Raw genomic sequence first — 15,399 nt, 5'->3', positions numbered from 1 at the left:
GAGGTAGTCAGATTTTACTTTATGTAGACGACATTCTGCTGGCAGCCCCCACCCAGCAAGAATGCAAAGAGGACATGATAGCATTATTACAGTTTTTAGCTACTCAAGGTCACAACGTAAACAAGAACAAACTACAACTTTGGAGAAAACAAGTTAAGTACTTGGGATATGTAATATCCATGGAAGGTAGAATATTAGACAAAGATAGAAAAACAGCAATATTACAGGCACCTAGACCAACTACCAAGAAGGAAATGATGTCCTTCCTGGGAACTACTAATTTTTGTCGAAGCTGGATACCAAATTATGCTTTGGAATCTGCTCCGCTAGCCAATTTAATATTCAAAAAGCCGATGGCAGCACAGGATTTATTACAATGGACACCAGAAGCAGAAGCAGCTTTCTCCAAACTGAAACAACTGATAGCATCATCCTTAGTTTTAGGATTACCAAACTATCATAAGCAATTTATTCAAACTGTAGACTGCAAGCAGGGTTATATGACATCAGTATTGACACAGCAGCATGGGGACAAGCAACGCCCCATAGCTTACTACTCATCACAGTTAGACCCAGTGGCGGTCCCTGCCCCACTGTGTACAAGCAGTAGTTGCAGCTGCAATGGCAGTGCAGGCTTTGGCCTCAGTAGTGTTATTCCACCCTCTCACATTGAGAGTGCCTCATGCAGTTGCAATTATTTTACTGCAAGAAAAAGTAGCATATCTTTCTCCTGCTAGACATCTTTCCTGTATGACTATACTGTTGAGCCAACCTCATATGACAATTGAACGATGCACAACTTTGAATCCATCAACCTTGCTCCCAACCCCTGCAGATGGCAAACCACACTGCTGCCTGCAGGAGATTGAGCAAAAGACATTACCTAGACAAGACCTTACGGATGTTCCCTTGGATGATGCCGAGGTGACATACTATGTGGACGGCTCGTGCAGGAAGGGTCCTACAGGACAGATCCTAGTGGGGTATGCAGTCGTTTCTGATACTGAAACTTTAGAAGCAAAATCTTTACCACACAATTTATCTGCACAAGCGGCAGAGTTGATTGCCTTGACAAGGGCATGTACCTTAGCAAAAGGTAAGAAAGTGAACATTTATACTGACAGTCAATATGCTTTTTCTACTGTACACGTTTTTGTGCAGCAGTGGAAAAATAGAGGAATGATAACATCTACTGGTAAACCAATTAATCATGTGCAATTTATTTTAGATCTATTAGACTCTATTCAGTTACCTCAAAAAGTAGCTATTTGCAAATGCGTAGCTCATACCAAGCAACAGGATAGGATTTCAAAAGGTAATGCACGGGCTGATACAGCTGCAAAGCAAGCAGCTTCAGCCTCAGAAGCTTTTCTTTTGAGTAAGGAATTACAACCCTCTGAGACTTTAGATTTAGAAATGTTAAAAACAATGCAGACACTTACTACAAATGTAGAAAAACAGAAGTGGATAAAACGAGGAGCAATCCTTGAAAAGGGACTGTACATCTCCAAGGAAAAGAAACCAATTTTGCCATCTAATTTGTTTAGATATGCAGCTTTGTTGAGCCATGGGCAGAGCCATGTCTCAACAGGGGGGATGGTACAGTTAGTGAATCGAGTGTTTACAACCTATAGATTTACAAATTATACAAAAAATTTCTGTGCAGCATGCCATGTTTGTAACAAGCATCACGCACAAGGGGCATTGAAGCCTAAGCAAGGGAGTTTCCCTACACCACCGTATCCGTTTCATACTATTTGTATGGATTTCATAGAATTGAATAAATGTGAGAATAAAAAGTATTGTCTTATCATTATAGATATGTTTTTCAAATGGGTAGAAGCTTTTCCGACTAAAAATCCAGATGCAGCTACTGTTGCAAAGGTCCTTGTTAAAGAAATTATACCCAGATTTGGCATACCGGAAAAGATTTATAGTGATAATGGTACACATTTCGTGAACCAAACAGTACAACAACTTAGTCGTTATTTTGGGATATCGTTAAAAAATCACTAAACACCACCCCCAATCTGCAGGGTTAGTAGAGAGGCATAATGGGGTGTTGAAGAACAAGCTTAGGAAGTTAATGACCGAGACACAGAAGAACTGGGTGCACTGTTTGCCTTTAGCACTGTTGAGCATGAGAACTGTTCCAAATGCAAAGGGATTAACTCCTTTTGAAACTTTGTTTGGGAGGGCATATTATACACCTCAGTGGAAACCTCTCATGTCTGCAGAGCAAGAGGCTGACAGTTCACTTGCAGAGTATATGAGGCGATTTTTGAATAACAAACTTTTGCAGTTAAATTCTGTTTCAGATAAAGAACAACTGAAATCGGAAGCACCAGTAGCCCCAGGCACCTGGGTCTGGGTGAAGATCGTGAAGCAAAAGAATTGGAGTTCTCCGAAGTGGGAAGGACCGTACCAGGTACTACTGTCAACACCCACTGCAGTCAAGATCGCAGAGCGAGCTTCCTGGATTCATTTGACGCACTGTAAACTGGTTAAGAACTTTGAATTAGACAAAAACTTTGTTACTGTTGTACAACGAGAACATAATGGCCAGGTATAGAGGGAATAGAGACATTGAGCAACCTCAGAAAACTTGTATGATCATTTTAATAGCTATGCTAATCACACTGTTCTTTTTGTTGTGGCCACTCCTTTTTCCTGCCACAAAAGTTGAACTGATTAGACGTAATGAACCAAACATAGACTGGCATCCGAACTTTAACACTTATCAGGCAATTACACGTGTGTATGCTGAGACTTTTAATGTTTCAAACTGCTGGGTCTGTACGGCCATACCAACAGCATACGGGGGTTTATTGATGACTGCTATCACCCTAGTAGTCAATGAGACCTGGGAAAATCTGTTTTTTGACACAGTCGCTATTAAAGCACATGATAAGGTAGCACTGTATTTGCCTGTAACACAAAAAGGAATTGTATGTTTTTACAAAAATGACACCATCCAAGTGGGATGGAGTAAGTGTAATGTTACAGTATAGTATAAATGTTATAGAAAACCAAACGATTTGAGTGGATCTTGTAGTACAGATTATGACTCATTTTTGAAATCTATGCATAAGACTCTTGATCAGGTACAACGTAATCCTGTACTTTTTAAACAGTTATCTGTAATAGATAGGAAAATGTTTCATGCAGGGCAGTCATTTCGTAACAAAGTAACGACTAAAGTAGAGGACTGTTATTTTGTGTGTGGTAAAAAAGCATATAAATGGTTACCTGAGAATTGGTCTGGCAGTTGTTTTTTGGGGTACCTGGTTCCGGCCATCTGATACACTGCAGTTTTGCCTCAGGGAAACATTCGAAATACCAGAGACGTGACCAAAAAGACTGTTAAGAAACCTGAGAATCCAGTGGGACAGATCGAAGCGGGATGGAAAGACCATCGTAATGTGGGAACCAAACCTGCGCACATGGACTTGAGTGATGCTGTCATATCCTGGGCAGGTATATTACCTGCATATGGTGCAGTTAAATCGATATGGGAGCTGCGAAAACTGTCAAAACTTCTCGAAGTAATGAGTAATGCGACTTTTTCTGCTCTTGAACTGATAACTGATGAACCGAATGCCATGAGAACTGTAGTACTCCAAAACCGAATGACTCTTGACTTCACCCTAGCGGCGAAGGGTGGGATGTGCGCTTTAATCAAAGAAGAATGCTGTGCGTTTATTCCTGACCATCAGCATGAAATTAATGATCATCTCGAGGTGATTCAGCAAGTGTCGGCCATGACCAAACCAGGCCCAAACCCTCTGACAGACTTTTTCCAGAGTGTATTTGGGGGGTGGGGTTCCATCTTTATGAACATATTGATTGCCATTGGGGTAGAATTACTCATAATAGGAGTTTGTGTTTGTTGTGGAATCCCCTGCATGAAGAAATTAATCAAAGAATTTATAGATATATCAGTATTTGAGACTATGTATCAAAGTACTGAATTTGAAGAGCTGCTAGAATGTGAAACACTTTCATAAGAGTTTAAACTGAATGACTTTCTTAACTGCAAATCCTGAATGGAAGAGGTTAGGAAAAGAAGCAAACTGTTTATTCTTTTTTGAAAATAGAATTAAAAAGTATTAACAGGAGGGAAATGTTAGAAAAATATGTATTAATGTGTGTATGCTTAATGCCAATTAATAATCAAGTGATTTAATACACTTTTCATTCTATTTTTCATGCACTGTGTTATATATAAATTGAGTTTCATATGAGACTGAAAAAGATGCTTTTTGAAAACTGCAGTATGCTTTCTGAAACTTACAAGTTGCCCTCTGACCTAGTAACTGCTAGCACAGCAATATTCATGTTTATGCCTTTTGGAAATGTACTTGAGAAGCAGGTGCTTATCTGCTAGGTCAGGAACGAATGAATGAACAATACTATATTCTGTAAATGTAATGATTTTAGACAACCAGCTCTGTTTGAAGCATGAGAACATGTGCAGCTGCAGTAACTTAGAGATAAAGTAGACAAAGGATTATTAGAGAAATGAACTGCTAGCATTGTGCTTGAATTAGCCATAGTACCTTGAATGGTAACATAACATGTATCTAACTGGGAGTAATCAAGGCCATGTTGTTTTCCTCAGGAAGTTTCACATAAAAATTGATAAATCAGCAGAAATTCATGGGAATGATGGTCAGCAGATGATGATGAAAAAGGTGGTAATCTGTTACGTCAGCTTGGTAGGCCATAACTAGTTTGAGAATGTATAAAAATGAAAGTATTTCCTGTTTCTGGTTAGACAAACTCTGTATTAGCACGTTTGTGCCTCCTTGCTGCAATATTAAAGTGCCTTAACCTGAACCTACAGTGTTTTGATCATTTTTAAAGTATATTTTTCCTTTGACAATCATACAGCAACTGGGCAGGTAAAATTCTTGGTTGCAGTCAGGGTATCCCACAGGCCCCATCCTAGGCCCTTACTTGTTTAGATTTTATCTTTCAGACCTAACCTTTTCATATGAGGTATTCTACGTCTATATGCAGACGACCTGAAATTGGGTAAACTGATTACATGTGTTACAGATAAGGCATGTCTGCAAAACAACTTGACTAAATTGACCATTTGGGCACAGGAGAATAATATGCTGATAAATACATCAAAAACTAAGGTTATCAGATTTGGGAGACATAAACTGAAAGGTGAATATTTAATACAGCACACAGTGATTGCAACTGTAGACTCATTTAAGGACCTGAGTATATGGGTAAATTCAGCTATAAGTTTTTCTAATCATATCAACCAGTTGATTAATGATAGTTATAGAACTATAAGTTGCATAAAAAGATTTATAAAGTCTAGAAAATCAGAAATGATGACATCATTGTTTGTTAGTTATGTTAGACCCAAACTTGAGTATGGAATAAGAATATGGAAACCCTATAAGAAAAAAAAGGCATGAGTAAACTGGAAAGAGTACAGTGGAAATATACCAAGGGCATTCATGGATGTGAAAATTTTCACATTTCAGGTATATAGGGCATTTACAGACAACTACCTCTGGGAATGTTTGGGGTTATCAAAAAGTACTAGAGAATCATCAGACAACCTATGTAGAAGATTCTATAGGAATAAGAAGTGCACTAATTGGTTCTCTGACAGAGTAGCTGATGCATGAAACAGACTACCAAATTACATTAAAGCAAGTACTAGTTTAGATATTTTTAAGAACAGCCTGGACACTTATTATAGGAACAAGTGTTTTGGTATACTGATAAGCTAGAAGGACATTAATGTCCATGCCTGAAATATTTGTATTTATGTACTTATGTAGGTAACTATGGACCAAGCTTATAAGCACACCTTGACCTGCACATTTGTAACACTAAATACTAACAAAAATATGGTCAAAAACTTAACAAAACAAAAAAAAAGAAAATTTGGAGGAAAGAAAATAACACCACACAACATCAATGTGCAGCAAAAAGTACTGGTTCATTCTTTGCTAGAGAGGAAGACTGAAGAAGGTCATCAGAGGAGGCTCATCAGGATAAAGAGGTGAAAATCTGATTTTTGGTGTTAAAATGCACAAGCAAGAAGAGTGCAGCCCTAACTGAGAATTCAGATGTCTTTTTATGGTTCAGATTGACTCTAGCCTAAGGGCTGAGCTGTAGAACTATTAAGCCATGTATCAACAAAAAATTTGAGGATCCGATCCAACTGCCAAAATATAGATTCTGGCGAGCTCAACGAGCTCGTATGGCTGGGGTTCAGACACTGCAAACCCTCAAGAAAATTTTGAAATTTTACCAGTTATAGGGGAATTTTGAAGCCATATACATGGGTATTAGAGCATATTCTAACTTTTTTCTAAGGTCAGTATTAAGTACTTAAACCCTTTGACTTATGATTCTGTCACTAAACTAGTCTTATTTTAATAATAAACACTTAAAAAACTCCATCGATTTTGTTGAAAATTTCAGTCATTAAAATGTTGCTTCAGGGGCCCTTCAGGATTGGGGCACTGAAGCTTAAGCTTCATTAGTTTCATAGTAGATCTGTCACTGGTCAAAAGGCATTGATAGCATGCAGAGGAGTGTGGAAGCTGACAACTGCAAAGCTGTTGTACTATACTTGCTTTGAGGCATAAGTGTCTCCACAAATAAAAAAGCTAGGAAGATGAGATATGCTTTTTCAGCTTCTGCGTGCCAGTTCAGTGGATAATACAAGCTCACATCCACTGAGTTTGCAAACAGACAGAACATGACCATGGTTCATCTCAGGGAATCAGTTCATGTTTTCCAACAAAAATAATCCTTAAATCTTCTGAGGTGTTACTGTATTCTGTTCTGTATTATTAACTCACAATATTACGTGAAGGATACAGCAGAGAACAAATAAGTTATAGTTTGTAGACTATAAGGTAGGCATGGAAATGGTTTTCTGCTGTGGTGTTGAGTTACGTTACATGGGGTAGAAACATATGCAAGTACACAGAAAAACCAAACAGATGACGTCTGTCATCATGAATGATGCATTACTTATGAAAGTGCCATTCTCTACTATGTACTGTTCTTTCTCTGTCTGTATTTCTTTACTGCAGCTTTAATTTATCTGGAACAACACAAAATGACTGACACAATGTATGGTGTCATGTGAAGACTTACAGGACCATATGTCACAAAATGAGTGACTTATGCAGTATGTTATGGTTTGAAGATTTAGAGGAGCATCACTATAAATCCCCAAGAACACCTCCCAACTGTAAAGATTTTCTCAGAATGTCCAGATTTTTGCCTCATATTTTTGGTACATTTGTGTTTTTCTGGCAAATCACTGTGATGACCTGAGGATAGAAGTCACTAAATAATGAAATACATTTGAGTTTCAGACTTCAAACCCTACAGAAAATGTATGTTGACACAAACTCTTTTACTCTAGCAACTTTCTAAGTTTATAGCAGCAATATTTAAAATCTGTACCTATTTTTAGGCCTTTGTCCCCCTATTTTTTCAGGTTTTGTCCAGATTTCTTGCACTAAGAGGTTGAGAGGTATGCCAGGAAGGTACCAGATAACTTAAATGTCGTCTTCTGTTAAATAGATTATACTTTTTGAGGCAGAGTACATAAGCAATTTAGGAGAGAAATGACTGAAAGCAGTAAATGTTCATATTAATTTAGAAAACAAATGCACACAGACAAAAGAACTGTCTATATCTTGTAAAGACGGGCAGTAACCAGTACTTCTTCTCATCTCCAAACACTTGTCTAAGATTTTTGCTGAATCCTAAACTGAAGCCATTCTTGTCTGAACCGTGGCGAAATACAGGTGCTCTAAATGCCTCTGGAAAAAGAAATAAACATTTTTTAATGATCATCTCGAGGTGATTCAGCAAGAGTCGGCCATGACCAAACCAGGCCCAAACCCTCTGACAGACTTTTTCCAGAGTGTATTTGGGGGGTGGGGTTCCATCTTTATGAACATATTGATTGCCATTGGGGTAGGATTACTCCTAATAGGAGTTTGTGTTTGTTGTAGAATCCCCTGCATGAAGAAATTAATCAAAGAATTTATAGATATATCAGTATCTGAGACTATGTATCAAAGTACTGAATTTGAAGAGCTGCTAGAATGTGAAACACTTTCATAAGAGTTTAAACTGAATGACTTTCTTAACTGCAAATCCTGAATGGAAGAGGTTAGGAAAAGAAGCAAACTGTTTATTCTTTTTTGAAAATAGAATTAAAAAGTATTAACAGGAGGGAAATGTTAGAAAAATATGTATTAATGTGTGTATGCTTAATGCCAATTAATAATCAAGTGATTTAATACGCTTTTCATTCTATTTTTCATGCACTGTGTTATATATAAATTGAGTTTCATATGAGACTGAAAAAGATGCTTTTTGAAAACTGCAGTATGCTTTCTGAAACTTGCAAGTTGCCCTCTGACCTAGTAACTGCTAGCACAGCAATATTCATGTTTATGCCTTTTGGAAATGTACTTGAGAAGCAGGTGCTTATCTGCTAGGTCAGGAACGAATGAATGAACAATACTATATTCTGTAAATGTAATGATTTTAGACAACCAGCTCTATTTGAAGCATGAGAACATGTGCAGCTGCAGTAACTTAGAGATAAAGTAGACAAAGGATTATTACAGAAATGAACTGCTAGCATTGTGCTTGAATTAGCCATAGTACCTTGAATGGTAACATAACATGTATCTAACTGGGAGTAATCAAGGCCATGTTGTTTTCCTCAGGAAGTTTCACATAAAAATTGATAAATCAGCAGAAATTCATGGGAATGATGGTCAGCAGATGATGATGAAAAAGGTGGTAATCTGTGACGTCAGCTTGGTAGGCCATAACTAGTTTGAGAATGTATAAAAATGAAAGTATTTCCTGTTTCTGGTTAGACAAACTCTGTATTAGCATGTTTTTGTCTCCTTGCTGCAAGATTAAAGTGCCTTAACCTGAACCTACCGTGTTTTGATAATTTTTAAAGTATATTTTTCCTTTGACAATCATACAGCAACTGGACAGGTAAAATTCTTGGTTGCAGTCAGGGTATCCCACAGGCCCCATCCTAGGCCCTTACTTGTTTAGATTTTATCTTTCAGACCTAACCTTTTCATATGAGGTATTCTACAGTCTATATGCAGACGACCTGAAATTGGGTAAACTGATTACGTGTGTTACAGATAAGGCATGTCTGCAAAACAACTTGACTAAATTGACCATTTGGGCACAGGAGAATAATATGCTGATAAATACATCAAAAACTAAGGTTATCAGATTTGGGAGACATAAATAGAAAGGTGAATATTTAATACAGCACACAGTGATTGCAACTGTAGACTCATTTAAGGACCTGAGTATATGGGTAAATTCAGCTATAAGTTTTTCTAATCATATCAACCAGTTGATAATGATAGTTATAGAACTATAGGTTGCATAAAAAGATTTATAAAGTCTAGAAAATCAGAAATGATGACATCATTGTTTGTTAGTTATGTTAGACCCAAACTTGAGTATGGAATAAGAATATGGAAACCCTATAAGAAAAAAAAGGCATGAGTAAACTGGAAAGTGTACAGTGGAAATATACCAAGGGCATTCATGGATGTGAAAATTTTCACATTTCAGGTATATAGGGCATTTACAGACAACTACCTCTGGGAATGTTTGGGGTTATCAAAAAGTACTAGAGAATCATCAGACAACCTATGTAGAAGATTCTATAGGAATAAGAAGTGCACTAATTGGTTCTCTGACAGAGTAGCTGATGCATGAAACAGACTACCAAATTACATTAAAGCAAGTACTAGTTTAGATATTTTTAAGAACAGCCTGGACACTTATTATAGGAACAAGTGTTTTGGTATACTGATAAGCTAGAAGGACATTAATGTCCATGCCTGAAATATTTGTATTTATGTACTTATGTAGGTAACTATGGACCAAGCTTATAAGCACACCTTGACCTGCACATTTGTAACACTAAATACTAACAAAAATATGGTCAAAAACTTAACAAAACAAAGAAAAAGAAAATTTGGAGGAAAGAAAATAACACCACACAACATCAATGTGCAGCAAAAAGTACTGGTTCATTCTCTGCTAGAGAGGAAGACTGAAGAAGGTCATCAGAGGAGGCTCATCAGGATAAAGAGGTGAAAATCTGATTTTTGGTGTTAAAATGCACAAGCAAGAAGAGTGCAGCCCTAACTGAGAATTCAGATGTATTTTTATGGTTCAGATTGACTCTAGTCTAAGGGCTGAGCTGTAGAACTATTAAGCCATGTATCAACAAAAAATTTGAGGATCCGATCCAACTGCCAAAATATAGATTCTGGCGAGCTCAATGAGCTCGTACGGCTGGGGTTCAGACACTGCAAACCCTCAAGAAAATTTTGAAATTTTACCAGTTATAGGGGCAATTTGAGGCCATATACATGGGTATTAGAGCATATTCTAACTTTTTTCTAAGGTCAATATTAAGTACTTAAACCCTTTGACTTATGATTCTGTCACTAAACTAGTCTTATTTTAATAATAAACACTTAAAAAACTCCATCGATTTTGTTGAAAATTTCAGTCATTAAAATGTTGCTTCAGGGGCCCTTCAGGATTGGGGCACTGAAGCTTAAGCTTCATTAGTTTCATAGAAGATCTGTCACTGGTCAAAAGGCATTGACAGCATGCAGAGGAGTGTGGAAGCTGACAACTGCAAAGCTGTTGTACTATACTTGCTTTGAGGCATAAGTGTCTCCACAAATAAAAAAGCTAGGAAGATGAGATATGCTTTTTCAGCTTCTGCATGCCAGTTCAGTGGATAATACAAGTTCACATCCACTGAGTTTGCAAACAGACAGAACATGACCATGGTTCATCTCAGGGAATCAGTTCATGTTTTCCAACAAAAATAATCCTTAAATCTTCTGAGGTGTTACTGTATTCTGTTCTGTATTATTAACTCACAATATTACGTGAAGGATACAGCAGAGAACAAATAAGGTATAGTTTGTAGACTATAAGGTAGGCATGGAAATGGTTTTCTGCTGTGGTGTTGGGTTACATTACATGGGGAAGAAACATATGCAAGTACACAGAAAAACCAAACAGATAACGCTGTCTGTCATCATGAATGATGCATTACTTATGAAAGTGCCATTCTCTACTATGTACTGTTCTTTCTCTGTCTGTATTTCTTCACTGCAGCTTTAATTTATCTGGAATGACACAAAATGACTGACACAATGTATGGTGTCATGTGAAGACTTACAGGACCATATGTCACAAAATGAGTGACTTATGCAGTATGTTATGGTTTGAAGATTTAGAGGAGCATCACTATAAATCCACAAGAACACCTCCCAACTGTAAAGATTTTCTCAGAATGTCCAGATTTTTGCCTCATATTTTTGATAAATTTGTGTTTTTCTGGCAAATCACTGTGATGACCTGAGGATAGAAGTCACTAAATAATGAAATACATTTGAGTTTCAGACTTCAAACCCTACAGAAAATGTATGTTAACACAAACTCTTTTACTCTAGCAACTTTCTAGGTTTATAACAGCAATATTTAAAATCTGTACCTATTTTTAGGCCTTTGTCCCCCCATTTTTTCAGGTTTTGTCCAGATTTCTTGCACTAAGAGTTTGAGAGGTATGCCAGGAAGGTACCAGATAACTTAAATGTCGTCTTCTGTTAAATAGATTATACTTTTTGAGGCAGAGTACATAAGCAATTTAGGAGAGAAATGACTGAAAGCAGTAAAGGTTCATATTAATTTAGAAAATAAATGCACACAGACAAAAGAACTGTCTATACCTTGTAAAGACGGGCAGTAACCAGTACTTCTTCTCATCTCCAAACACTTGTCTAAGATTTTTGCTGAATCCTAAACTGAAGCCATTCTTGTCTGAACCATGGCGAAATACAGGTGCTCTAAATGCCTCTGGAAAAAGAAATAATTATTTTTAATAGGCATATCCCAAATTTCAATATCTAAAAAAAATATTTTCTGTATGTTGATTAACTGTGCCATTAAGCCATTATTTGAGAAAAGAATCACTATTCATTTTTATAAGACCCTCATTAGAGTGCACATCCATCTCCACTGTAGATCACTTCCTTAGTAATACTGGTTATGGCCTACAGATGGCAGTCTGTGTTATATGTGGAAGTGAAACTGAGCTAGAGAACTGGTTAGAGTTACAAAATTCTGGCTGAGAGGAAAACAGCAATACAGGGAATCTGTGGTATGATTTGCCTTAGAACTTGAATTCTTCCAGCACTGGTGCTATCACAATTTATTCTTTTACATGTTCATTCATAGAAAAAAACTTCAGGTATAGCAGTGCTTGGACAGAATTAAAGATAAACCAACAATGCATTGCTTACAAGTTTGTAGCTAAAGGGTATCACTGTTCCTGCTACTATTACTATGACTACTACATATTCTACTACTACTACAACTCAGCTACTACTAGTACATCTACTACTACTACTACAACTACTGCTATTACTACAACTACTGCCGCTGCTACTACTACTACTACCACTGCTACTACTACAACTACTACTACTATTACTACAACTACTACTACTGCTACTACTGCTGCTGCTACTATTACTACTACTACTACTACAACAACTACTGCTACTACTACAACTACTGCTATTACTACAACTACTGCCGCTGCTACTACTACTACTACCACTGCTACTACTACAACTACTACTGCTACTATTGCTGCTGCTACTACTACTACAACTACTACTACTACAACTACTACTACTGTTACTACTGCTGCTGCTACTATTACTACTACTACTACTACAACTACTGCTACTACTACAACTACTGCTATGCTACAACCACTGCTACTACTACTACTACCACTGCTACTACTACAACTACTACTGCTACTATTGCTGCTGCTACTACTACTACAACTACTACTACTACTACTACAACTACTACTACTGCTACTACTGCTGCTGCTACTATTACTACTACTACTACAACAACTACTGCTACTACTACAACTACTACCACTGCTACTACTACTACTGCTACTACTGCTGCTACTAGTACTACTACAACTACTGCTACTACTGCTGCTACTACTACTACAACTACTACTAGTACAACTACTACTGCAACTACTACTACTACTGCTACTACTGCTGCCACTACTACTATTACTACTACTACAACTACTACTACTGCTACTGCTACAACTATTACAACTACTACTACAACTACTACTATTACTGCTACTACTGCTGCTGCTACTACTACTACTACTACTACTACTACTACAACTACTTCTACTACTACAACTACAGCTAGTACAACCACTACTACTACTGCTGCTACTACAGGTATTACTGTCACTGCTACTACTACTACTACTACTACTACTACCACTTACATTACAACTACTACTATTATATGTACTGCTATTTATACTACTACCATATATACAACTATTACTACCACTACCACTACTATTATTAATTCTCCTGTATTGAGTGAAAAAATGCTATGGAAACTGCAAAACTACTACACATACATATATATGTATAGTATATAAAATACATCACAAAACTTGTAAATAGAACAACTGTTTATTTCCTTGTGCGTCAGTTACAAGCCTTTCAATGAAGGATAAAATCAGGCAGAATACAAAGAATATAATCAGAAAAGTAACATAAATGATGATGTCAAAAATAATTTAAATAATCCAATATGAAGAAGAACACAATAATTAGAGAATAAGTAACTTCTGATCACACTCCAAATTAATATGAAAAAGCAAAAGAAGGTAATGTATTGTACTTTAAAATGCATGACAATTCTTTCAAGGTTGTACCACCCCTAGTATAAAGATCCACTTTTCCAAGACTAGCGTCTTTCAGACTAAGGGCAGAATGCTACATTTTGCTGTAAAATTGCTTGCAATGGGACTAGCAGGATGACTTTAAATGTTCTCTTCATCTCACCATTATAAAACAGGCCTCAGGGACATGAAATGGCATGCATGAAGCCGTCGGTTTGACAGGTATAATATCCAGTAGTAGTAGTAGTAGTAGTAGTAGTAGTAAAAGTAACATTATTGTTTTTATGAAAGGCTGGAGCAATCATAGAACAAACAAGTACCCATATGGAGGATGGGTACAACAGGTACCTTAAAACAGCTACAAATAAGAGTATCACCAATATTTTCCTGTATAAAAACAAATAAAAGGAAAACCATACAGCAGTTTATAAAACATGCGGTCAGACAGATGACTATCCTAATATTTTTAAAACATAATTCTATTTGAAAAAGTATTACACTAAATAACAAAATACACTAAAGTTAGCAGACCCTGAAGCATTTGTTAAGCCTCACAAATAACTGTATTCATTAATGTCAGAATAAAGCCCATATGTTCCTCAGCTAATCTAATAATATTTAAGCAAAACCACACAATATCCACCCTTTCATAGGTACAGTACAAAACCATATTCATGGCCTTAGTGGCGTGTGTTAAAAGGAGAGTATAGTACAATTAATCTCATCTGCAACTCTGAAATAAAGACAGTTTGGGGCATGTGGCCAGGTGGTTTCTCTGTGCGCAGCAAGCTCTGGGAAAGGAAGTGCTAGAAAACTGATTAATAAATGAAACTTATTGTTAAGGTACTATCAGTATTTGCTTTAAAAGATAGTTATGATTCATGCTTAATTTTAAGATGCCACATACTTGGGAGACCAGAATTAACCATCTAGTCAGTTGCTTTTATTTTCCTTACCAGTTACAAGTATAGCACAGAAACATGCGTCTTGTCAGGATTTTGGGAAATGCCTTTAGGTTTATATCAGTGTGACCAGTTTAGCAATGATTGCACATATCATCACGGAGATCTGGCATTGCCACAATGAGACAGTAACCAATATTGTGATTTCTTGTTGCTATTTTTTGTTTAGGTGCACATGGCAGGTTTGTAAGAGAGACAGCTTAACAACTGCCTCCACAAACACCCCTGTCCTTCACAGTGGCATGTCACTTCTGTTTTGTGGCACTCCAACAGTCCCCAGAGGTCCAGCTGTTTTCTTATCTCTTTGCATATTTTCCTTCTCCTCCCAAATGCTTAAAAAAGCTCTTCTGTAAAGGGCAGCACAGCAGCCATTTTGAATTTTCTGCTTTACACTCAGGGAGTAGAAGAAGTGATGTTACAGGACTCTGGGGAAACCAGAATGGGACAACCATCCTAGCTGCATTATTCTGCATGAGTTAAATGCAGTTTATGTCACTTAATGAGATGGATTGTTTGCATTTGCATTTTAGAACTGGTTAGTGACAATTTAGTTTTAGCCTAGGTGACACCACTATTTAAGGATCTATTTTGGATTCAAGTGTA

General features: G+C 37.0%; 1 protein-coding gene across 1 annotated transcript in view; it reads right to left on the bottom strand.

Moving 5' to 3' along the window:
* ZDHHC2 (zinc finger DHHC-type palmitoyltransferase 2) overlaps positions 1–15,399 on the bottom strand; it is a 1,463,314-nt gene that overhangs the window by 161,550 nt on the left and 1,286,365 nt on the right. Inside the window, 1 exon segment of the mRNA XM_044062506.1 lies at positions 11,817–11,943. Coding sequence (XP_043918441.1) covers positions 11,817–11,943 — 127 coding nt within the window.

This window comes from Protopterus annectens, chromosome 2.part1, assembly GCF_019279795.1.
Source record: "Protopterus annectens isolate FY-2018-M chromosome 2.part1, PAN1.0, whole genome shotgun sequence".
NCBI classification, from domain to species: Eukaryota; Metazoa; Chordata; order Ceratodontiformes; family Protopteridae; genus Protopterus; species Protopterus annectens.
This window is presented reverse-complemented; position numbering and strand designations above follow the sequence as displayed.